The following is an 18,603-nucleotide window of genomic DNA, read 5'->3' on the forward strand; positions in this document are numbered from 1 at the left end:
ACTGGCCGTCTTGCATAAAGACCTGTATTGTGCAGGCGTCTGAGTACTGTAGTAGCCGAGATTCTTGTCTTTGTTGCCACTAAATTATCGCCATGAGCTGAGGCACAATGATGTTGCTCCTCCTTCGTGCCGAAAGAGCTAAATAAAGGGTAACTCTTAGTCTGCCTGGAACATGTCTTCTAACCACAGAATCCTCGGTTTCAAAGTGATTCCACAGTCGGTGGACCACACGAGAGACTTTGGGACGTCAAGCAGCATCAGATTGTGACATCTCCATCTCCTCCTATCCGATCGTCCGCCACCTCAACGAATCGGGAAAACAACTTTTCCTGGACATTGATAGACTCTCCTAGATATTGTCAACGAAATTGCTAATAACAACTGAAGATAGCCAGGTCAGTGGCCTGCCTTGGTGCCGCTCACTCACTTGTGAACAAAACTTGCAATTTTTACATTTTTTTCTCCACCTCCTATATAAGTATTCATTTCTATAAAATAAAAGTAGCTATTGTTTTTACATATAAATTCTTAAACTTCGTTATTATCATGCATATAAACTGGGAATTTAAATGTTACTGACATTTTTATAATGGTGAGCTTTCAAAAACAAGCTGTTCCTTAACTTTTGGAGGGCAGTGTACTTTCCAGTCCTTTTAAAAAAATTTAGGATTTGGCCTCTTAGTGCAGCGGTTGCTATGGTTTCTTTTTGAGATTCTCCAACAAGGTATATAAAAATTACGTTTCCAAGCTTTTTAAGAACGTTAACACGTAACTTCTACTGTCGAAACTATTGGATGGTTTTATCGATGAACGTATATTGTTCATAATAAATCCGAAGCCTTCCATGCGGCTTACTGGTGCCGTAGGATCTCGGAGTCTTTGGGGGCTAGTGCAAATTTTGCATTGTCTTGCGACATGGTTCGTGATATTGTTGCGTGCCAAACGTAGGGCTCTACTGTAATTGAAAACTTGTATTTAAGACCCTACTAGATAGATACCCGCTGATAGAAAGTTATAACTGGGTCTGAAAAACAACACTAAAGGAGGGATATTGATACTGAAGGAGATCTGAAGATATTGAAGAAGGTTAAAATAGCCTTTCTATTTAGTTCTTAAACTCAACAGAGCAGTCACGGCTTGTGCTAAAATGAACTTTGCAGGTATTTAAATTAACGTAGCAGAAAGTTAAGTATCAAATGTAGATAAAAAAAGTCGCAGGCTACACACATAATATGCAGAATAAACTGGCTCAGAATTTTACAGACGCATGTTTTAGAACATCGGCTAGCAAGGCGTTAAAGACGGAATATAAATTTAGGTCCTGCAGACTTGGCGAGAGTAAGACAGAGCTGGCAGGAATAAATAACTGTAAGGCGCCGGCTGTCTGAAGCTGTCATCTGACATTTCAAAACCCTCAGCTTAAGCGCACAAAAACCTAATTTACATGTTGGTATGGTATATGGAAAAAAGTTGTAGTAAAGGCTTAAATCATGATATTTGATTACTTAAAATAAAATACCTTACATATTGTTTTAATAATTTTTGGATACTTCTTTGAATTCTTTCATGTATCTAATGATGTTTTTGATTTTTTTACAGTCGAGCCCATTCGCAGAAATTATTAGAACTTGAGAATATTACAGATATTATAAAACATCTTCTCGACGGTTATGATGTTCGACTTCGTCCAAACTTTGGTGGTAAGAATATTACCTATTTCAGTCAACAAATCATATTAATATAGAGCCTGTTTTTCAATTTATTCATTCTTTTCTGTTTCTTTTTTGGTAACTTAACAGTATGTTTAAACATTAGGAAATCCTCTTTTTATTGGAATGGATTTGCAAATTGCAAGTTTTGACGCCATATCTGAAGTGAATATGGTAAGTAAGTGTCTTTATCCGCATGCCATAAATATTGACTGAGAGATATTGCGTTTTAAAAATTATACTGTTTCAAAGTTATACCAACATAATGCTTATAGACCACTTGTCTTGTAGACACTGTACACATCAATGGCTGATTGGATTAAACTAACGCTGGTAGTTCGGCCTATGTTTGAATCCCAGTGAACGAGATGACTTCACAGGTGTTTTGTGGTTTCCCCAAGTGTAAAGTATATTCGATTATTTTCCCCTTAGCAAGACTTCCACAAGCCCCGACAGATCCCCTTCACATGCTTTACTGTTTCCAAATAAACAAACATTATTGAGCATTCATATTTAGAATTCTACCTGCGCAAAATGTGTTCCATATTCCGAATGGCCCTCTTTTATCTCTGCCACACGAATGGGATATCTTAATCATATCATGATACTGAAGTAGTCTTGTTGTCTATTACCTTATTAGATTCAACTGAAATCGTCACGACTCCCACCAGCGGCCGAGGGGTAAAATCCGCTGAATACTGGTAGTTCGGTCCGTGGTTTATGTCCCGTCGAACAGGTTGGATACATCGGCATTTTCGTGGTTTTACCCATGTGTAGCGTCGATACGAGCCAATTTACCTAAAAAAGATCTCCATGGGGGCAACTTTCGCTTTCTGTGAAATGCCTAACGATTCACTCAAAAAAAGAATCGTGTCTGCTAACACGCGGTGCATAGTTTTTATAAATTACGCACTTTGTGCTGATAAGCATGGTTCTCGAAAGATTTTAGTAAAGTCTCTTTAACAACCGATCAAAATTGAATCATTTAAATAATATAAACTGCAAGTTTTAACTATTTTGAAATAATCACTGCATTTCGGAATCAGAATATAAAGATTAATTCAGCATACAATGCAGCATTGGATTTTTTATAGTGTTATAATAATTGTTTCAGCACAAAGAATGTTATTAGTCTACTTATTTCTTCCGTTTCATTAAAGAAGAAAATCAAATGAAAATGCTTATGTGGAAGAAATTCACAAGTGGAACAAATCAGTTAAAGAACAGTTCATTTTCCCCATTCTATTGTTTTGCTTACTATCTCAAATTCCTTGCATTCCTTGCATAACTTGATTTATGTAAAAAAAATGTTTTATGACACATGCAACTTTCAAAATAAGCTTAAATTTTACCGTTGCGGATTAAGAGACTAACACTTCTTTGTCTTTTTTTTTTTTTTTTTTTTTTTTTTTTTTACGTAGGATTACATTTTTCCATTATGGTCTGATGGGGAAGCAAAAATTTAGACGTTGAGTCATGCGCGAATGCTTACACCTTCAAAACTACAAATGTTACAATCAATTTAAATACATCATTAGATGGATGAAAGAGCGCATTAGCAAAAATAAAAAAAAAATAAAAAATTAATTGAACAACGGGTGTCAAAAATAGCGAAATTTTGGTGAAGCTCCGTGCGCATGTGAGTGGTAAGGTCGTCTGGTAGACTCTCGCGCGTAGCCAGTCAGTGTGTTTAGATGGTGTTTGCTGTACTTTATTTTATTTCGCCAAGCTAGTGGTGTTGCAATTTATTGAAATTTGACGAGGGTAGCATATTGTGTACAAAAAGAATTTACTCTCAAGCAGCGTAAGAGAATACAGGATTCAGAAACAGGCGATATTTGTGCGGTTGCATATAATTGTTAATAAACAGTCAAGATTTATTCTAACATCCGTATATATTCATCTAACTTTTAATTCAAGAGATTTGAAGATGTTCTTGTTTAGTGCATTGAGAAAATACTCTGAGACTACTTTATTGATCGATAAAGAATTTACTGCATATACAGATGTTCCTACTGTTATGATGAGAAATTTCAATGTAGACGTAATACGAAATGAAAAGGCATTTTTTTTATGAAACGTCATTTTAATCTCAATATGGTGCCAAGTAACTATCCAAGTACACTTGACAATTCATTTATGGATTCAACATTTACTCGGAGTGTAACTGCAGACATCTTAAATAATGTATCTTATTTCTTATATCATATCATCATTATTTTGAATGAATAAATGTAATAAATAAAAGACAAAATAACATAATATGTATGTGTGTGCAAAATCTTTTGTTTGTTTTATTTGTTCCATAACATCCTCACACTAACATTAGTAATCCTACTCTAAACACCAGCGGCTCTTTAAAATAAAAGAGAAAGCCTACCGTATTTTTTGGGGGTAAGTTTCATATTTAAAACATGAAAACGGCATTTAAAATATCTATTACAGTGAAATTGAAATTTCAGTTTTAATACTTTGATATTAATAAACAAGCAAAGAAATTGACCGTATAATTAGGATAAAAAATTAGAAATTATAAATGACGGCGAAATCGGTGAAATCCAATTTAGTTTTACATAAGCTCTGCTATGATATTCTAAATTAAAAATTAAGAAGGTTATCTACATAGTGCGCATACTTATTTTCACTAGATATCCATCATGAAAAACTAGGTAGGTTAAATTATATAATCCTGTTGAGTTTAACTGCAATTACCAGACGCAGTATTAAGCTTAAATTTGTCTCCCTTTTTTTAAGATAAAAATATTACTTTTAAAGAACCTAGTTATTAATATTACAGATTGCCCGTTTGCATCTATTTGATATTTCATGTGTTTTCAACACGTTTCCCTAAAGCTGAAAAACAATACGGTAGAACGATGTGGAATTTCCTGGCTACGTCTTTTATTTTACTGTCATTTTTTTTTTTTTTCGCTCTTCTTCCAGTTTCCCGATAATACGACCGCATATGAAGTCATCTAAAGTCTAAACGATCTATCTACATCTACAAGACTTATCCAGAATTTTCCAAACGTCTATTGATTCCTATGCGATAAGATATCACTTCCAACAATAAGTACCTGCAGGCGCCTAATACCTTTAATCACTTACCAATGCTATTACGTGAACTACGCCTGTGATAAAACAAATCTTTGCATACGCACCATACTTCATCACACTGCCGACCTGATCGGTACAGCGATTAGCAGCGCTTATTGCAGTATCGTTGGGCCAAAGAATCTACATAGATGTTCTTTGGTTGGGCTGCAGTAATCCAGAGAACGCTAAGATGCTTATAAGTGTATAATGATTGTGCGTTGTGAAGGCGCTTTAAAATACTGGTGAGTCGAAAGTCCTCTCGAAAAGTTTGATGATCAGGGAAGAGGGCTGGAAAACCCTCAGATCTGGAGCTTCAGGTGTTCTCCATCAAAATTTGGACGGAGCTGTACAGTTAGGGCGCTAGGACTGTGGCTATCAAATTAATTGGTAAGTTTATGGTGTTCTGCTCATTTCTTTCTCTCCTATGCTGCATCATGCAAATATGCCGATTTCCACATGCTGCTGCCTTCGATTTTGCAGCTGTATAATTGATAATGACATCCGTCCTTAGGTTTTGACCACCAGTATTTATGTATAAATATAGCATCTTATACGTGAGCACGTAACACTCTCTTCATTTTTTTTTCAAAAATACTTTACCCTTTTTGTTCTGTAATATCTGCAATACTCTTGTCGAAGCACAATACTTCGTCGAGATATGCTGTTTGACCCAAAAGAGTGAGAAATATGTATTGCCTTGTTAGCGAAAAAATTATTTTTTAAGGAAACAACAAAAACATTATTAAATTTGAAAATGGCCAAAAAAAAAGTATCTGAAATCATAGCTGTTGTCAATTCAAACTGCAGGACCATTAGAACTAGTGTTTGATTATTGTTTCTGTTTAGGGTCAACGCGTTTTTTTCTTTGATCCAGTCTGTTTATGATCATAGAAGGGGATTATTGCCTGTTAAATGTGCCGAGCTGAGCCCGTCTTGTTACTATCTCTATTATTACACTTTTTATTTTGGAAGATTGTCCTTTTCTATTATAAAAATATTGCTGAATCAGTTCGTCTTTATTATTACTGCCGCGAATTACTGAGCTATTTACTGCCGCTTGCGCAGACGCCTTTTAAATGGCATTTGGAACATTTATAGCTTGAAGGGGAAGTTGTACCAATGTACAGAGGAAACTGGACTGCGTTACGAAACATTACCAGAGCATACATTAATATTTAAAATGTAAATATCAGTTGGTTTAAGAAGCTAAAGGAATAAATTACTGTGTTATTAACGTGCAATATGGACCCAACAGTTAAAAAAACGATTCTAGCTATTGAGCAAAGTAGCAAATATCGATGTTTTTAGAATGTACATCTGACTTACTACAGCAGCGAGGACTCATCGATGACAAATAGTATTTTTTACTGATTTTCGTTTGAAATGGGATAGCAAACTGAAAAATGAAAAATATCCTTGCGAATTAAATAACTGTGCAACACATACACTTCATCTCATGATCAGTTGAACCTAGAAAACCACTGCAAATTCTAAGAAGAATTCTTGAACTGAAAGAGGTTGACCAAAGAAAAGGTATCAGCAGTTTTACGAAAGTGAGAATACAATTGAAAAACAAAAACTGTTGTTTAAATGTATGAAACAAACACAGATAGAATATTTATTTTTAAGATAAAAAATTTCATCAAGAATATAGTTATAAAAATATTTTTATAAAATATATAAAAATGAATTTCACAATTGTGTAAATTTTAGTATTAATTTTTAACTATTTTTTGGGATTAATTTTTGAATTAGTTATTAATTATTATTTTACTTGGAAACTTTAAAACTCATATCATGATTTGCAGTGCACAAATCGCCGTTTACTAAACTCAGCCTCTTTTTTAACTCAATACATCTGGAAAGGAAGTGATTTTAATAAACGGTGTGTGCTGTGTTAGTTCTTTGCTTGCCTTCTACTAATTTTCACTTTTTTTAAGCATTTCTGCCCCATAGATTTTCATAAATCGCGATTTATTAAACTTCCTGAAATATAAAGGATTTTAATAAAAAATATAAAATATCTAAATTCGCAAATTAAAACTTCATTCTATAAGGATAACACCACGGGCACAGGCTTCCTGATGTTTGCTCCATTCTACCAAAGAATTTGAACTGGGAGAAGAAATGAAGCTTCAACAACACAGCAATGCCACGGTGAAAAATTCAGTCGGAAATTTTTCAGGCATCGACAAACTTTACAGCCATAAAAATAGGCCTTGAAATTCATCTATGAATGCTATCCAAAACTGCCAGCAACATCTGAGAACCTTTCAGAGTGCGATATTGAATGATTTAAAAACGTGAATTCTTTGCACAAAAATTTTAATTCTTATTTCTATAATGTTAGAAATATGTTTAAGGTGTCAAATTTAATTTTGTTAAAATCCATTTCTTGACATGAGAAGGTAATACAAAATCACATGTAATGAACGTCTGAATACAAATTCGTATTGGAATATTTTATTTTGAAATTATATTGCAGATTATTAAAGAAATCACAAACATATGAAAGTACCTCAGTATGAAGTTTTCATATACGACAGATTCTGTGCCTTGCTTTTAAGAACAGAGATGGCTACCCAAAATTTCCAAAAGCCAAAACTCATAAAATCCATCAAATTTCAACATAATAATAATGCTAAATGCAAAATGGACAATCCCTAAAAGCCTTCTCGCCGATGTTTTTTAATTTTTTTAAATAATAATAAATGTTAACCGTTTGACTGATACGCGGCGCAAATGCGCTGCGTTCATTTGTCTCGAAAACCGCGACGTAGAGCTTTTGTGCTGCGATTTTCAGTGTGTCTTTGTTGCTCTGTGGGTGTGAAAGTACGTAGTCTAACCTCTACGCGTACTTTGTAACACGAGTGCATTCTAAAATAAATAACTGCGTCGTGCTTTCCGAGACAAATGAACGCAGCGCTTTTGCGCCGCGTAGCAGTCAGATGGTTAAGATACAATAACACGCCGAACGAATCACGCTTCTTTCCATCAATTAGCTATAAAGTTGCATGTATTTTGCAAAAATTTAACTTTCGGGTAGTTTATTCTCCCATCAATAAAATTCCGAGTTCCATACTCAAGGACCCCATTCCGGATATGAATTCCTGGGGCATTTACAGGATTCCTTGCCAGTGTGGTTTAATTTACATTGGCCAAACTAAGAGAGCCTTAAAATTTCGCGTTAGGAACATGAGGCATATGTTAGAGAAAAGGAAACACAGAAGTCTTCTGTTGCCCAACATTGTTGGTCCAAAAATCATATTTTCAATTTTTCTGCTACCAAAATTATTCAAAAAACATCTTCCATTGGTGAACTGGATTTTCTAGAGGCATTTCACATTCAAAAAAATCTTTCTGTCCTAGTTAACGACCCTAATTCCAATCCATCTTTGCATTCAGCCTTTAAAGAAATTATGTTTTAGTTCTGGTTTCATCAACAGATGGCGCCACTAGCTTATCTCCTGTCCAAGGATTCTTATCTTATCTTATGTAATGATTATATCTTACCCGTTCATTTGCATTTTTGCAGCTGAGGATGATGATTCGGTAAAACCATCGAAACTAGTCCTGTGAAAATTTGAAAATATAACGCTGATTTTTGTTGTTTGACTTCTAAATTAATAATAAATGTTACATCTACTAATCGATTTGTGGAAATGCATTACCAGAGACATTTAAAATTAAGGTATAATTTAATAAAGTATTTTATTAGAAATATTAATATTTTTTACATATTATTGTGGGGTTGCACTTTTTTTGCATAACAAAGTATTTTAAGTTTCATACCTTTCCCGCACCTCTCATTTTCGCCTCCCATTTCCTTGTCAGGATGTAAATTTAATGTTAATTGAAGTGAGTATTTAAACGAGTGAATCTCTGAGTTTAGTCAGAGCGTGTGTTCGCTAGCCAGCGCACGTTTCGTTCCTAACATCGCTGTTACGCAAACAAGCCCCTCGGCCATTTCGGGTAGTAATCACGCTTGTTAGGTTTGCAAGCCAATCTAAGCCAGCCATACTTTAACGTGCTAATCCAGCACTATTCTATATAGACTTGAGTTTGATTGTGTAATAACATTTAAGTTCCACCGCAAATAGTCGGCGTATTTGTAAAGCACGAAGTTGTTGCCTTTCTGTTAATAATTGGAAGTAATAAAGGGTTAATTTCACCCTTCTTTTGGGCTGGTATTTACTTCACGCCTGTATGAGAATTCGCCAGGTTCATTGTAGGATTAGTTTATGTGGAAAAGAAGAAGACAGAACTTACATTATATATTAATATTTACGTTAGAAATATTAATGTAGTAATCCTTTATCAAAGTATTTAAGTACTAAAATGATTAATTGCAAAACAAACAATTTTTCTACAAAATAAAAAAGAAAATCGTATGCAAAGCACACTACAGAATAAAAATTTCGAGTATGAATAACAGCAAAAATTAATTCTCAAGTAAAGCTGAGAGAAGAAGAATTGTGCTTGTTTGGCTGACTCATAGGCATCGGAAATTCATAAGTTATGATAATTGTGAGTGATTCAATTTGTTTGTTCAAAACTCAATTAGTGTAGTTCTACAAGCGTAGGCTACTAACTCATCTTCAGATTTTTTCTGCTTTCTCGCGTGCTTTTGCAAGTCTCCGAAATAGTCTCTCGGATTCTCACCGAGCTCAATATGGTTTTTTTGAAGCAGATTGTTGCTGATTGCGATGAACTCAAGGCACGTGCGGTAAACAATGCATGATGAAGCAGATAAACAGATTTATCATCCCGTTAAAAAATTCATGCTCCAGTTAGTTGATGAGATACCGACTTACAAGAAGGAATTCCATGAGCTGTTTCCTCCGATCTCGGCCACCGTTGTTACTCCAGTCCATCGAGCTGTTGAACCTGAACCTTTTGACCGCGTCTGACATCCAGGTCTCATATATAAGCTGATCAAGTTGGGACTGCCTCGAAGCCTGGTTCTGCTGATTAAATCTTTCTTGGAAAGTCGCACCTTCGATGTTAAAGATGGAAATGAGATCTCCAGCGTTAAAGGCACACATGCGAGCGTTCCGCAAGGATCTATCTTGGCGCTGATAATTTACATTTTGTCTGTCAACTACTTCCCCAGTTTCAAAGACGACCACAACACGCTCCTGGCTTGTTACGCTGATGATACGGCTGTTGCTATTAGTACAAAGAGCCAAATCACGCCCTCGTCAAAAAACAGAAGATCCCTGCCATTGAGAAATGGTGTTGCAAATGGAAAATCAGTATTCGACCTGACAATTCAAAAATTCTGCTAGTTAGGAAATACCGCAAAATGATAGCTGTCACGAAAGATGTAAGGCTCTTCGGTGCCCTGGTTCCCAGAGTGGACAGCGCCAGTTATCTAGGGGTTACCTTTAGGTCATTCACCTGGTCCACTCACGTGACCAAAGTGTGTGGAAAAGCATAAGGAATAATGTACACATTTTCCCCCTGCTTAAAAATGATTAGCTTTCTATTAATTTGAAGAGAAAGATCTACATCACAGCTATTAGGCCTATTATCACGTATGCGCCCCCGGGGGGGCGACGTAGACAACTCTGCGGAGCTTCTGGCTAGGATCTGTACCTAGGCAGTATCGGCCATGGGGATATAAAATTTATGAACCTAGTAGTTCTGGAGGCCCGGAAAGGTCACTTATTGGCTGGCCCGTGGGCCTGGCGAGTCCTAGACGAGGGTGACACTAGTAGCCCGACCAAGTATCAAACTATCTCAAATAGCAGATTTATGCTTTGTACTTCACTAGCATTTCAAGTAGTTTGACGGCACCCTGCACGTTTGCTTCTCCTCAGACTATTTGTTCGAAAGTCGCCTGCAGCTGTGGCGGAGGCTAGTCAAGGAGGTTAGGTTTGCGAGGGTTTGTTTCTTTTCTAACTCATATTCTTTGATTCTACTTAGATATATGCGCACTGAATATCAGAGTCGCATATAAAAGCGAAATCAAAATGATGTTAAATGGATGTCTATTGGATATCTGTGGTTATTCGTACCTCTGGATTATCATTGCTTTTTAAAAGCTGCCTTGGAAATACTGTGTGGTTTACTTTGATTTTTTTTATGAAAAATTAACTCGTGTTAGTAATTTTTAACTGAGTCGATTTTATGAAATATTAGTTTTGCTGTTGCAAGAGAGAGTGTTATTTTCACGAATGTACTGTGGCGACGAAATTTATTTATCCAAAGAATTTGAGTATTGCGGATAATTCGAAGTAAGTATTGAAACTTTTCCCCCATCATTTAATATTTATATTTGTTTTGTGGAAGGAATTCCCTTGCATTTGTCTTGCTAATTTTGGGAAAATCTGTTATTGAGTATGGCCTGACCGTTTAGATAGTTTTGTTCCATGAAATAATTTCAGAATTCCTGTATACGTAAACGGAATTCGGACGAATAAAATGCCGGAATTCTCATTATTCCCAAAAATTTCTGATATTTAGAAGTCCTGCAAATTTTTTACATGATCTGCAGTACAGATTATTCTTTCATTATTGCCAGTAAGGTCAATCAGATTATATTATTGGTGATGCTTCCACGTAACACCCATGAACGAATAGACTTGATTACAAATTATAAAATTGTGTTTTTACTGTTATGATAATTAACTTCTTGATGTGGTGTCTTTTTAACTGAGGTGCTTTTCTTTAAATTCCTTGAAGTTTTGTTATGTATCTTTTGTTCATAATAAAAATTTCAGTCATTACACTTAAAGTATACTGTAAAAAACATTGTTAAATAGTTGTGTACTGTAGCCAGTAATATCTGCGTCTATCAGATATTTACATTTCGGTTTTAAAAAAGGCTGGAACCTTTTGTGCTCACTTAGACATGCATGCCCCAGACATTGTTTCTCTTATTTCACTGTGACAAATAAGCTGTGATTTATATAGTTATTGCACATAGTGGTGTTTCATGAACAGTTTTCATATATTTGATTAACTTTATGTTTATTATATCATGACCCAACCTTTTCTTTGTTACACATGCATAATTTCAGAGTTGTTGCATTTTAGAAGAAAGTAAAAATTATTTTTGTTACTTTTAAAGGTAAATGATTTAATTTATTATTGTGATAAATTGGCTCGGTGAAATGAGTATGAAACTGCTGTTTTAACAAGTGAAAATATAAAAATAGCTGTCATGTATCTATGAGAGCACATGTCGTAGTGTGTTTGTTTTTAATGTGCTATTTGAATTTGAGTTTTTGTTCCCAATTTAGATGAAGTAGAATTCCTTTTTAAATGCATTAGTTGACTAGGATGCTTTGTTAACTAGGACCGAAAGCATTAAAGGACTGGTAGCATGAAACTGTAGGGACTGTAGTGTAAAAGTTATATTGAATCAGATTAATATTATGCAGTGCTTACTTGGCTTGTCAGTTGAGTTATGCTACTGTGTTATTTAAAAGACTGAAAATATATATGAGGAATGTTAAATATTATTAAGCATTTTAGTAATAAATTTTTATTAATCATTTTCTAATAAACTGCACTAGAATAAAATTGCTTTTTTCATGCAAAATAAATTAATGCTTAACTATAGCATCATAAAAAGGGTGAAAACATTAACTTAATCAAAAATTAAAGTGCTGTAAAATTCTGATATTTTTATAAACTAAATGAAGAACTATCTTTGGAGATTGATAGTTCATGTTGGTTTTCTTGCTACATATTAAGTATGTTTATTATTGTTAAATAATTCTCTACTAAAATTCTGACTTTAAGCCTGAAGTTGTGAAAAATAATTTTAATAATAAGACATGGCTTATTACTAACTTATTTAGTAATAAGGCATGTTTTTTTTTTCAAAATTGCTTGTGTTTTTTTTTCATATTAGGTAATTTATTCTTGTTATTACTCTAATGTTATGAAAATGGATTTAAATAGGATCAACAAAGGAAACAGAAATGGTGGAAATTTTTTTTCAAAGTTTTTCCTTGTAATTTATTTGTAAAATTGTTAACTGTGATTTTAGAAATTAATTTAATATACATGCATGCGTGTCCTTATATTGTGGTGCCAGTTAGCAGATAGGGAGAAAGTTAAAATTTTGCATATTTCAGAGAATTATTACATTACAGTGTTTATGTTTCATATAGGTATACAGTCTTCAAATGCCTAAAAATCTGCTTTTACAGTTGGTAAAATATGCTGTTATTGTTTTGACAGCAACAATGTATTCTGCTGCTGTGTAGTAAATAGTATATTCCATGTCAGTCATGTAATCTCTTTTAATTATTTAGAGTGTAGTTAGCACAGAGTAGATATAATTATGATTGGCTTTCATAATCAGAAAAATATTTTATAATTTCATAGATTTTGATTATTATACTGTAATTTGCTTTTCAAGGTGTATCAAAGTTGCAGTTATTTTGACTTTATAACTAAGTTATAGTCAGTATATAGTCAGCCATTACTTGCTGCTCATTAAAACAAATGAATCATGCTTGAAATGGCTGATCTGTTGGCTGAACAATATATGTGCATTTAATAATAGTGGTTGGGAAATAAAAATAAATCTCGCATATATGTATTAAATGATATAATTCCTTTTATATATGTTGATTAATATACCCTCATGTCCATTAATTAAAGATAATTGAGAATCACATGGAAATCGAACTCTAAAGTAAAAATTTCACCTGTAGAATTATTGCAGACATCTTCAAGAATAATATGCAAATTACAGGAAGCCATCAGATGACACTGATAGTACCTCACAATCATGAGAGTGTAAGAGAAGTGTCTATAAGGAATGGTAACAAAGAAGTAAAACTGTTCACAAGCATTCTATGCCACTCAGTGCCACAAACGAATAGTTATGACACAGAGGAAGAATGGAGATGATTTTTTACGTGGTAGAATTATCAGCCACTTGGAATGTGGGTGTACTCAGATGGAAGTATCCAAGGAACTTGGAATAGCCCACAGTATCATCTCTAGGCTTGGGCAGTGATTCCAAAATGATGAAAATGTCAGTAGATGTTACAGTATAGGTTGTCCCCAAGTTACAATGCTGGATGATGACCAGTATTTGGCAATAACTGCCAAAAGAAGCAGACGGAGCACAGCATCCGACCTGTCTCGTTAGCCATCTTCAGCCACGGGTATGACAGTTTCAAGGCAAACCGTGTATAAACGTTTGGAACAGATTGATTTATATGCTTGCAGGCCTGACAGATGTGTTCTGCTCATGGCAACTCACTGTTGCCAGCAGTTAGCCTGAGTAGAGAACATGCATTGTGGACATCATCACAGTTGGCTTGTGTGATGTTTTCTGCTGAGTCCAGGTTTAGCTTGCAGTCTGATTCATGCCAGACTTTCATATGGAGAACTCTGGATTACCTGCTAACACTGAGACAACATCACTGAACAACACCACTATGGTGGTGTGAGATTGCTCATTTGGGGTGGAATTATACTCGGCTGCAGAATAGATCTGCATGTTCTAATCGGAACCATGACAGACCAAATTTATTGGGACATCATTCTGGAACAACATATACATATGCTTAGGTTTGCCATGAGAATAGAATTTGTGTTTATGGATGATAATGCTCATCCTCACTTTGCAAACATTGTAAAGGAATGCCTTCAATCTAAGGATATCACCCGTATTCCCTGTATGGCCAGAATTCTCACCCGACTTGAATCTGATAGAGCATGTGTGGGACATGCTTGGAGATGAATTGTAACCCGTCAAGCATCTCCTACATGTGTACCAGAATTTCAAAGAGCATTCCTTGCTAAGTGGAGTAACCTTCCCCAAGATCAGCTCGATAATTTGATACTCAGCATGTCTAGGCATTGAACAGACTGTATTTCATCATCTGGGAATCACACAATGCATTAACCATCATACCAACCATATAATTTTAAGTGTTTGTTCAGGAGATATCTTTTGTAATTGCTCCGAGCAAAAATCATAGTATTTATGAATGATATCATACATATACTATCATTTTTGTTCTTTATCTTTTGTTTAATAAATGGGCTTTATGAATAAATCATGTTTGTTTTGTTTCTGAACCTTTATTTGCCAGAGCTGGCATTATTCTTAATTTGCGGACATGAGGGCAGTTGAACTTTTACTGTCTTGGGACTGTTATAACGTCAGATGGCAGAATAGAAGAATTATAGAAACTCCTTCGATCACCAACTGCTAGTGCAGGCTGTCAATAATGGTATTCCATTTTTAGCATACTTTGTAATAGAGTAAAGATAAAAACTAGTTTAATTTGAAAACTGGTGACCATTACAGCTACTTGGCTTAATTGCTGTTCTGAACAGTAATACCATAATGTTTGAAATAGAACCCAGGCTGAAATCACCACTAAATAAATACTGACTGTCTTTTATTTTTCAAAAGATTTATAATTTTAATTGAAATGTACTGTATTTTTAAACTATAGCAGTAGCTGAAAATCTTTGTTAAAAAAGCAGTAAACAATCTTTTATGAAAAAAAATTCTTTGTTAACTAAAGGTGTTGAATGATTAAATAGCATACATTTAAAATGTACAGGATATCTGAGTGTATCGCTAGAACATGATTGTATAGACCTTTGTTAACTTTCCAATTAGATTACAAATTACACTTTTATATAGAACAGATTCCATAATCATAGAATTGATATATTTTTGTATTGTTTCATATGAGAGGACAGTACTCATTTTATTCTTTTATTCTAAATACAGTGGCAAAGCAATTTTTGATTTACATATTTTTTGATAATATTGCCTGTTATGATTTTTTTGCAAAATTTGTATGCAATTTTTTACTGGGTGATTGCGTGTGTTTCTTTTGATTACTGGATTATGAGTGGCTAATCGATAATAGAAATGGATGGGTAAAAAAATGATGGATAATCAAGTTTCTGCTGTATTTTGTTTCTGAAGTTTTATTAACGTGATTCACATTTATGTAGCAAAATTATGTTCTGTTTTTGATTGATTCTACATCATTGTACGTTTTTGGTTATCTCCATACACGTAATAAGTTTTCTTTGATAACTGAGCTGCTGATGACATCTCTTGATGTCTTTATTTACTTTTTCACTGACCTTTGAAAAGCTTTCATTTTCAGCTATGATAATAAAATTAACATTTTTTAAAATTTTAAATGATGACATTTATGTATGCATTATTATTTCTGTTGTTTCAGGACTATACTCTTACCCTTTATTTGAATCAATACTGGCAAGATGAAAGATTGGCTTTTAGTTCTGAATCATATGAACTTACTCTTTCTGGGGAATTTGCTGCAAAAATTTGGGTCCCAGATACATTTTTTGCCAATGATAAAAATTCCTTTCTTCATGATGTTACAGAGAAAAATAAAATGGTCAGACTGGCCTCCGATGGCAAAATAAAATATGGAATGAGGTAAAAAGCATTATGTATTAATGTTAAAAGTTTTTGTAAAAAAATGTTTTCTGTATGCAATTAAAAATTCTTTAAGGTATAAAAATAAGTGCTTTTACTGTAAATATTAGTAATAAGGAATATTTACGCTTTCATAAGTTTTTAAAATATGTCTTTGTGATATAGATTTACTACCACTCTTGCTTGCATGATGGATCTGCATTATTATCCACTGGATTCTCAAAATTGCACTGTTGAAATTGAAAGCTGTGAGTGACATTTCAGCATTATATTTATATTGTGAAAACTGAAGGATATATATTTAGTATCTCTCTCTTTTTTATATATATAAATATATAATATATAATCATAGCAATGTTCAAAATTGAGAAAACAAATAGCTTTTTTCAAATTTCTCAAAAAGAAAGAGGAAAAAAATACTGAAACAAAACATAGTATGTGATCATATAATAAAGCAATGACTCTGGTGTTGAATATATAATCATATTTGAACATGTTAAGTGGTACTGCAACAGTACCACTTAACATGGTATATATATATAAAAATAGTCATTTATTGTGCTGCCCTTACTTTGCATGAATGTTATGGCTTATAATGGTATGAATTTATGTATTTCTTCTTTTTTATAATATGAATGACCATCTGTATAAAGAATTAAAGGTGTAACAGATTAATAATTTCTGGATTCAAAATTGAGTGGTCATTAATTTACAGAGAATAATGGTGTATCTGTAAATAGTGCATAAAAATATGACGCATACAATAATATGATTTCAAAGCTGTATATGTTAAGAGTTTTTATATGCTAATGTAGTTTATTGTATAGAGCAGTGTTCTCAAACTCAAATTTCGTGCAGGCTGAATGCATTATCTAAAAATAACTGATAGGTGAGAATTTTTTTTAGCAATTAAATAAAAATTGCTGTAACTAAATTTTCCTTACTAAATACACTACTGGCCATTAAAATTGCAGCACCACGAAAGAAAGAAAATACAAAAAAGATATTTATTGCAAGTAAACAGTATGGCATGACGATAAAATGACTAAAATTGTAAGCAGTTTGGGGGTTTCCAGGGGTGTGAAATTAGTAAAAACAGCTGCCACCCTTGACATCTAAAATGGCCCTTATCTGATTAGGCATGGAGTCGAACTGGTCTTGGATGACGGTAACGAGTGACTCATTAAATGCTGCTTCAAGTCTGTGCCACACTTCATCAATCATATTAGCTGGAGAAGGGGCCAATCACTCAGTAAAATATGACCAGATGTCTCAATGGGTGACAGATCTGATGACCATGCAGGCCAGGGCAGCACTCAAATACGTTGTGTGTCAAGGATATTTGAGTATCAAGGCAATTTGGAAGTACCATTTCCAAATTCCATTGTCATCTGTAATATATTTCTGCTATAGAATTATTTCTAATTCTCTGCCTGTCCACAGTAGTGTACACTAGAAACAAAAGCTAATGATCATAATAAATCCCTGTAGTTACACAAATAACATAATATCGATCAATATAATCTATTAACTGGATTCCCTCATTGGTCTGTTGCCATCATTACACGTTGCCATCATCCATAGCCAAGCCTTGACCGTGTGGCTAACGTTTCCCTGGACAGCCTTTAATATCCACATGCACATCCCGTAACCAAGGTTACAGACAAGACAGTATCAGTACAATCCCTGCGAAACCTGAACTTACCACCAGATATAGGGGAGTTCTAATCTATGTGAAGACATTAGACAACATGCAGTTGCACCTTTTATGGAACCAACCTTTTTTTAAATAAAGCAGTTGCTGATTGCTTGATGTTATTTATTCCCCAAGTCTTCATGAAATCTCATCATATCAAAAGCACTGAGATTTTGTTTCCAAATCATTCATTGTCTCCCCCCCAAATCAAACTGCATTTGAGATTGTCTTACCAAATCATTTAGCATTCTTCTGATACTTCATTTTAAATAACATGATTATTCCTTCATCAAGAGGCTGTAGTTTACTCACACAATTTGGAGAGTAAAGTTAAAAAAAAAAAAAAAAAAATCTTTCAGATTTGGGAATTTGTAATTTGTCAAGTGAGCAGATATGTTTTGTTTTTTAAAACCTCAAGTTTTCCAAGGATTTTTGTTTTTCATTTTGAATTCTGAAATTTGAAGAGTGACCAGTTCAGAATTTGAATTCAGAGTTTTCTTGCAAATGACATGATTTCCCATTTTGGGAATCTTCAGCCATTGCCTTTCATATCCAGTTGAAGTAACTAGGGTACTTTTCCGTTTCGCCGGCGCAGATCTCTCCAAGCAGACTTTAATGGCGACAACACACAGTATACACATAAAAAATGTTAACAAATGTTAGTTCTAAGAAATTTTTATTTTGAAGGCATA

At 34.1% G+C, this 18,603-nt stretch overlaps 1 protein-coding gene across 4 annotated transcripts in view; it reads left to right on the top strand.

Moving 5' to 3' along the window:
* LOC118188979 (gamma-aminobutyric acid receptor subunit beta-like) overlaps window positions 1-18,603 on the top strand; it is a 122,527-nt gene that overhangs the window by 54,056 nt on the left and 49,868 nt on the right. For 2 of the 4 annotated variants that reach the window (XM_035359514.2, XM_035359508.2), the window contains exons 2-5: window positions 1,600-1,700; window positions 1,816-1,883; window positions 15,995-16,215; window positions 16,381-16,463. In XM_035359514.2, coding sequence (XP_035215405.1) covers window positions 1,600-1,700; window positions 1,816-1,883; window positions 15,995-16,215; window positions 16,381-16,463 — 473 coding nt within the window. Of the gene's footprint in view, window positions 1-1,599; window positions 1,701-1,799; window positions 1,884-15,994; window positions 16,216-16,380; window positions 16,464-18,603 lie in introns of all 4 variants that reach the window. The other 2 variants (XM_085808303.1, XM_035359523.2) reach the window with 1 other exon arrangement.

This window comes from Stegodyphus dumicola, chromosome X1 (assembly GCF_044657685.1).
Source record: "Stegodyphus dumicola isolate Sdum_Otavi_A_Nest chromosome X1, ASM4465768v1".
Taxonomy (NCBI): Eukaryota; Metazoa; Arthropoda; class Arachnida; order Araneae; family Eresidae; genus Stegodyphus; species Stegodyphus dumicola.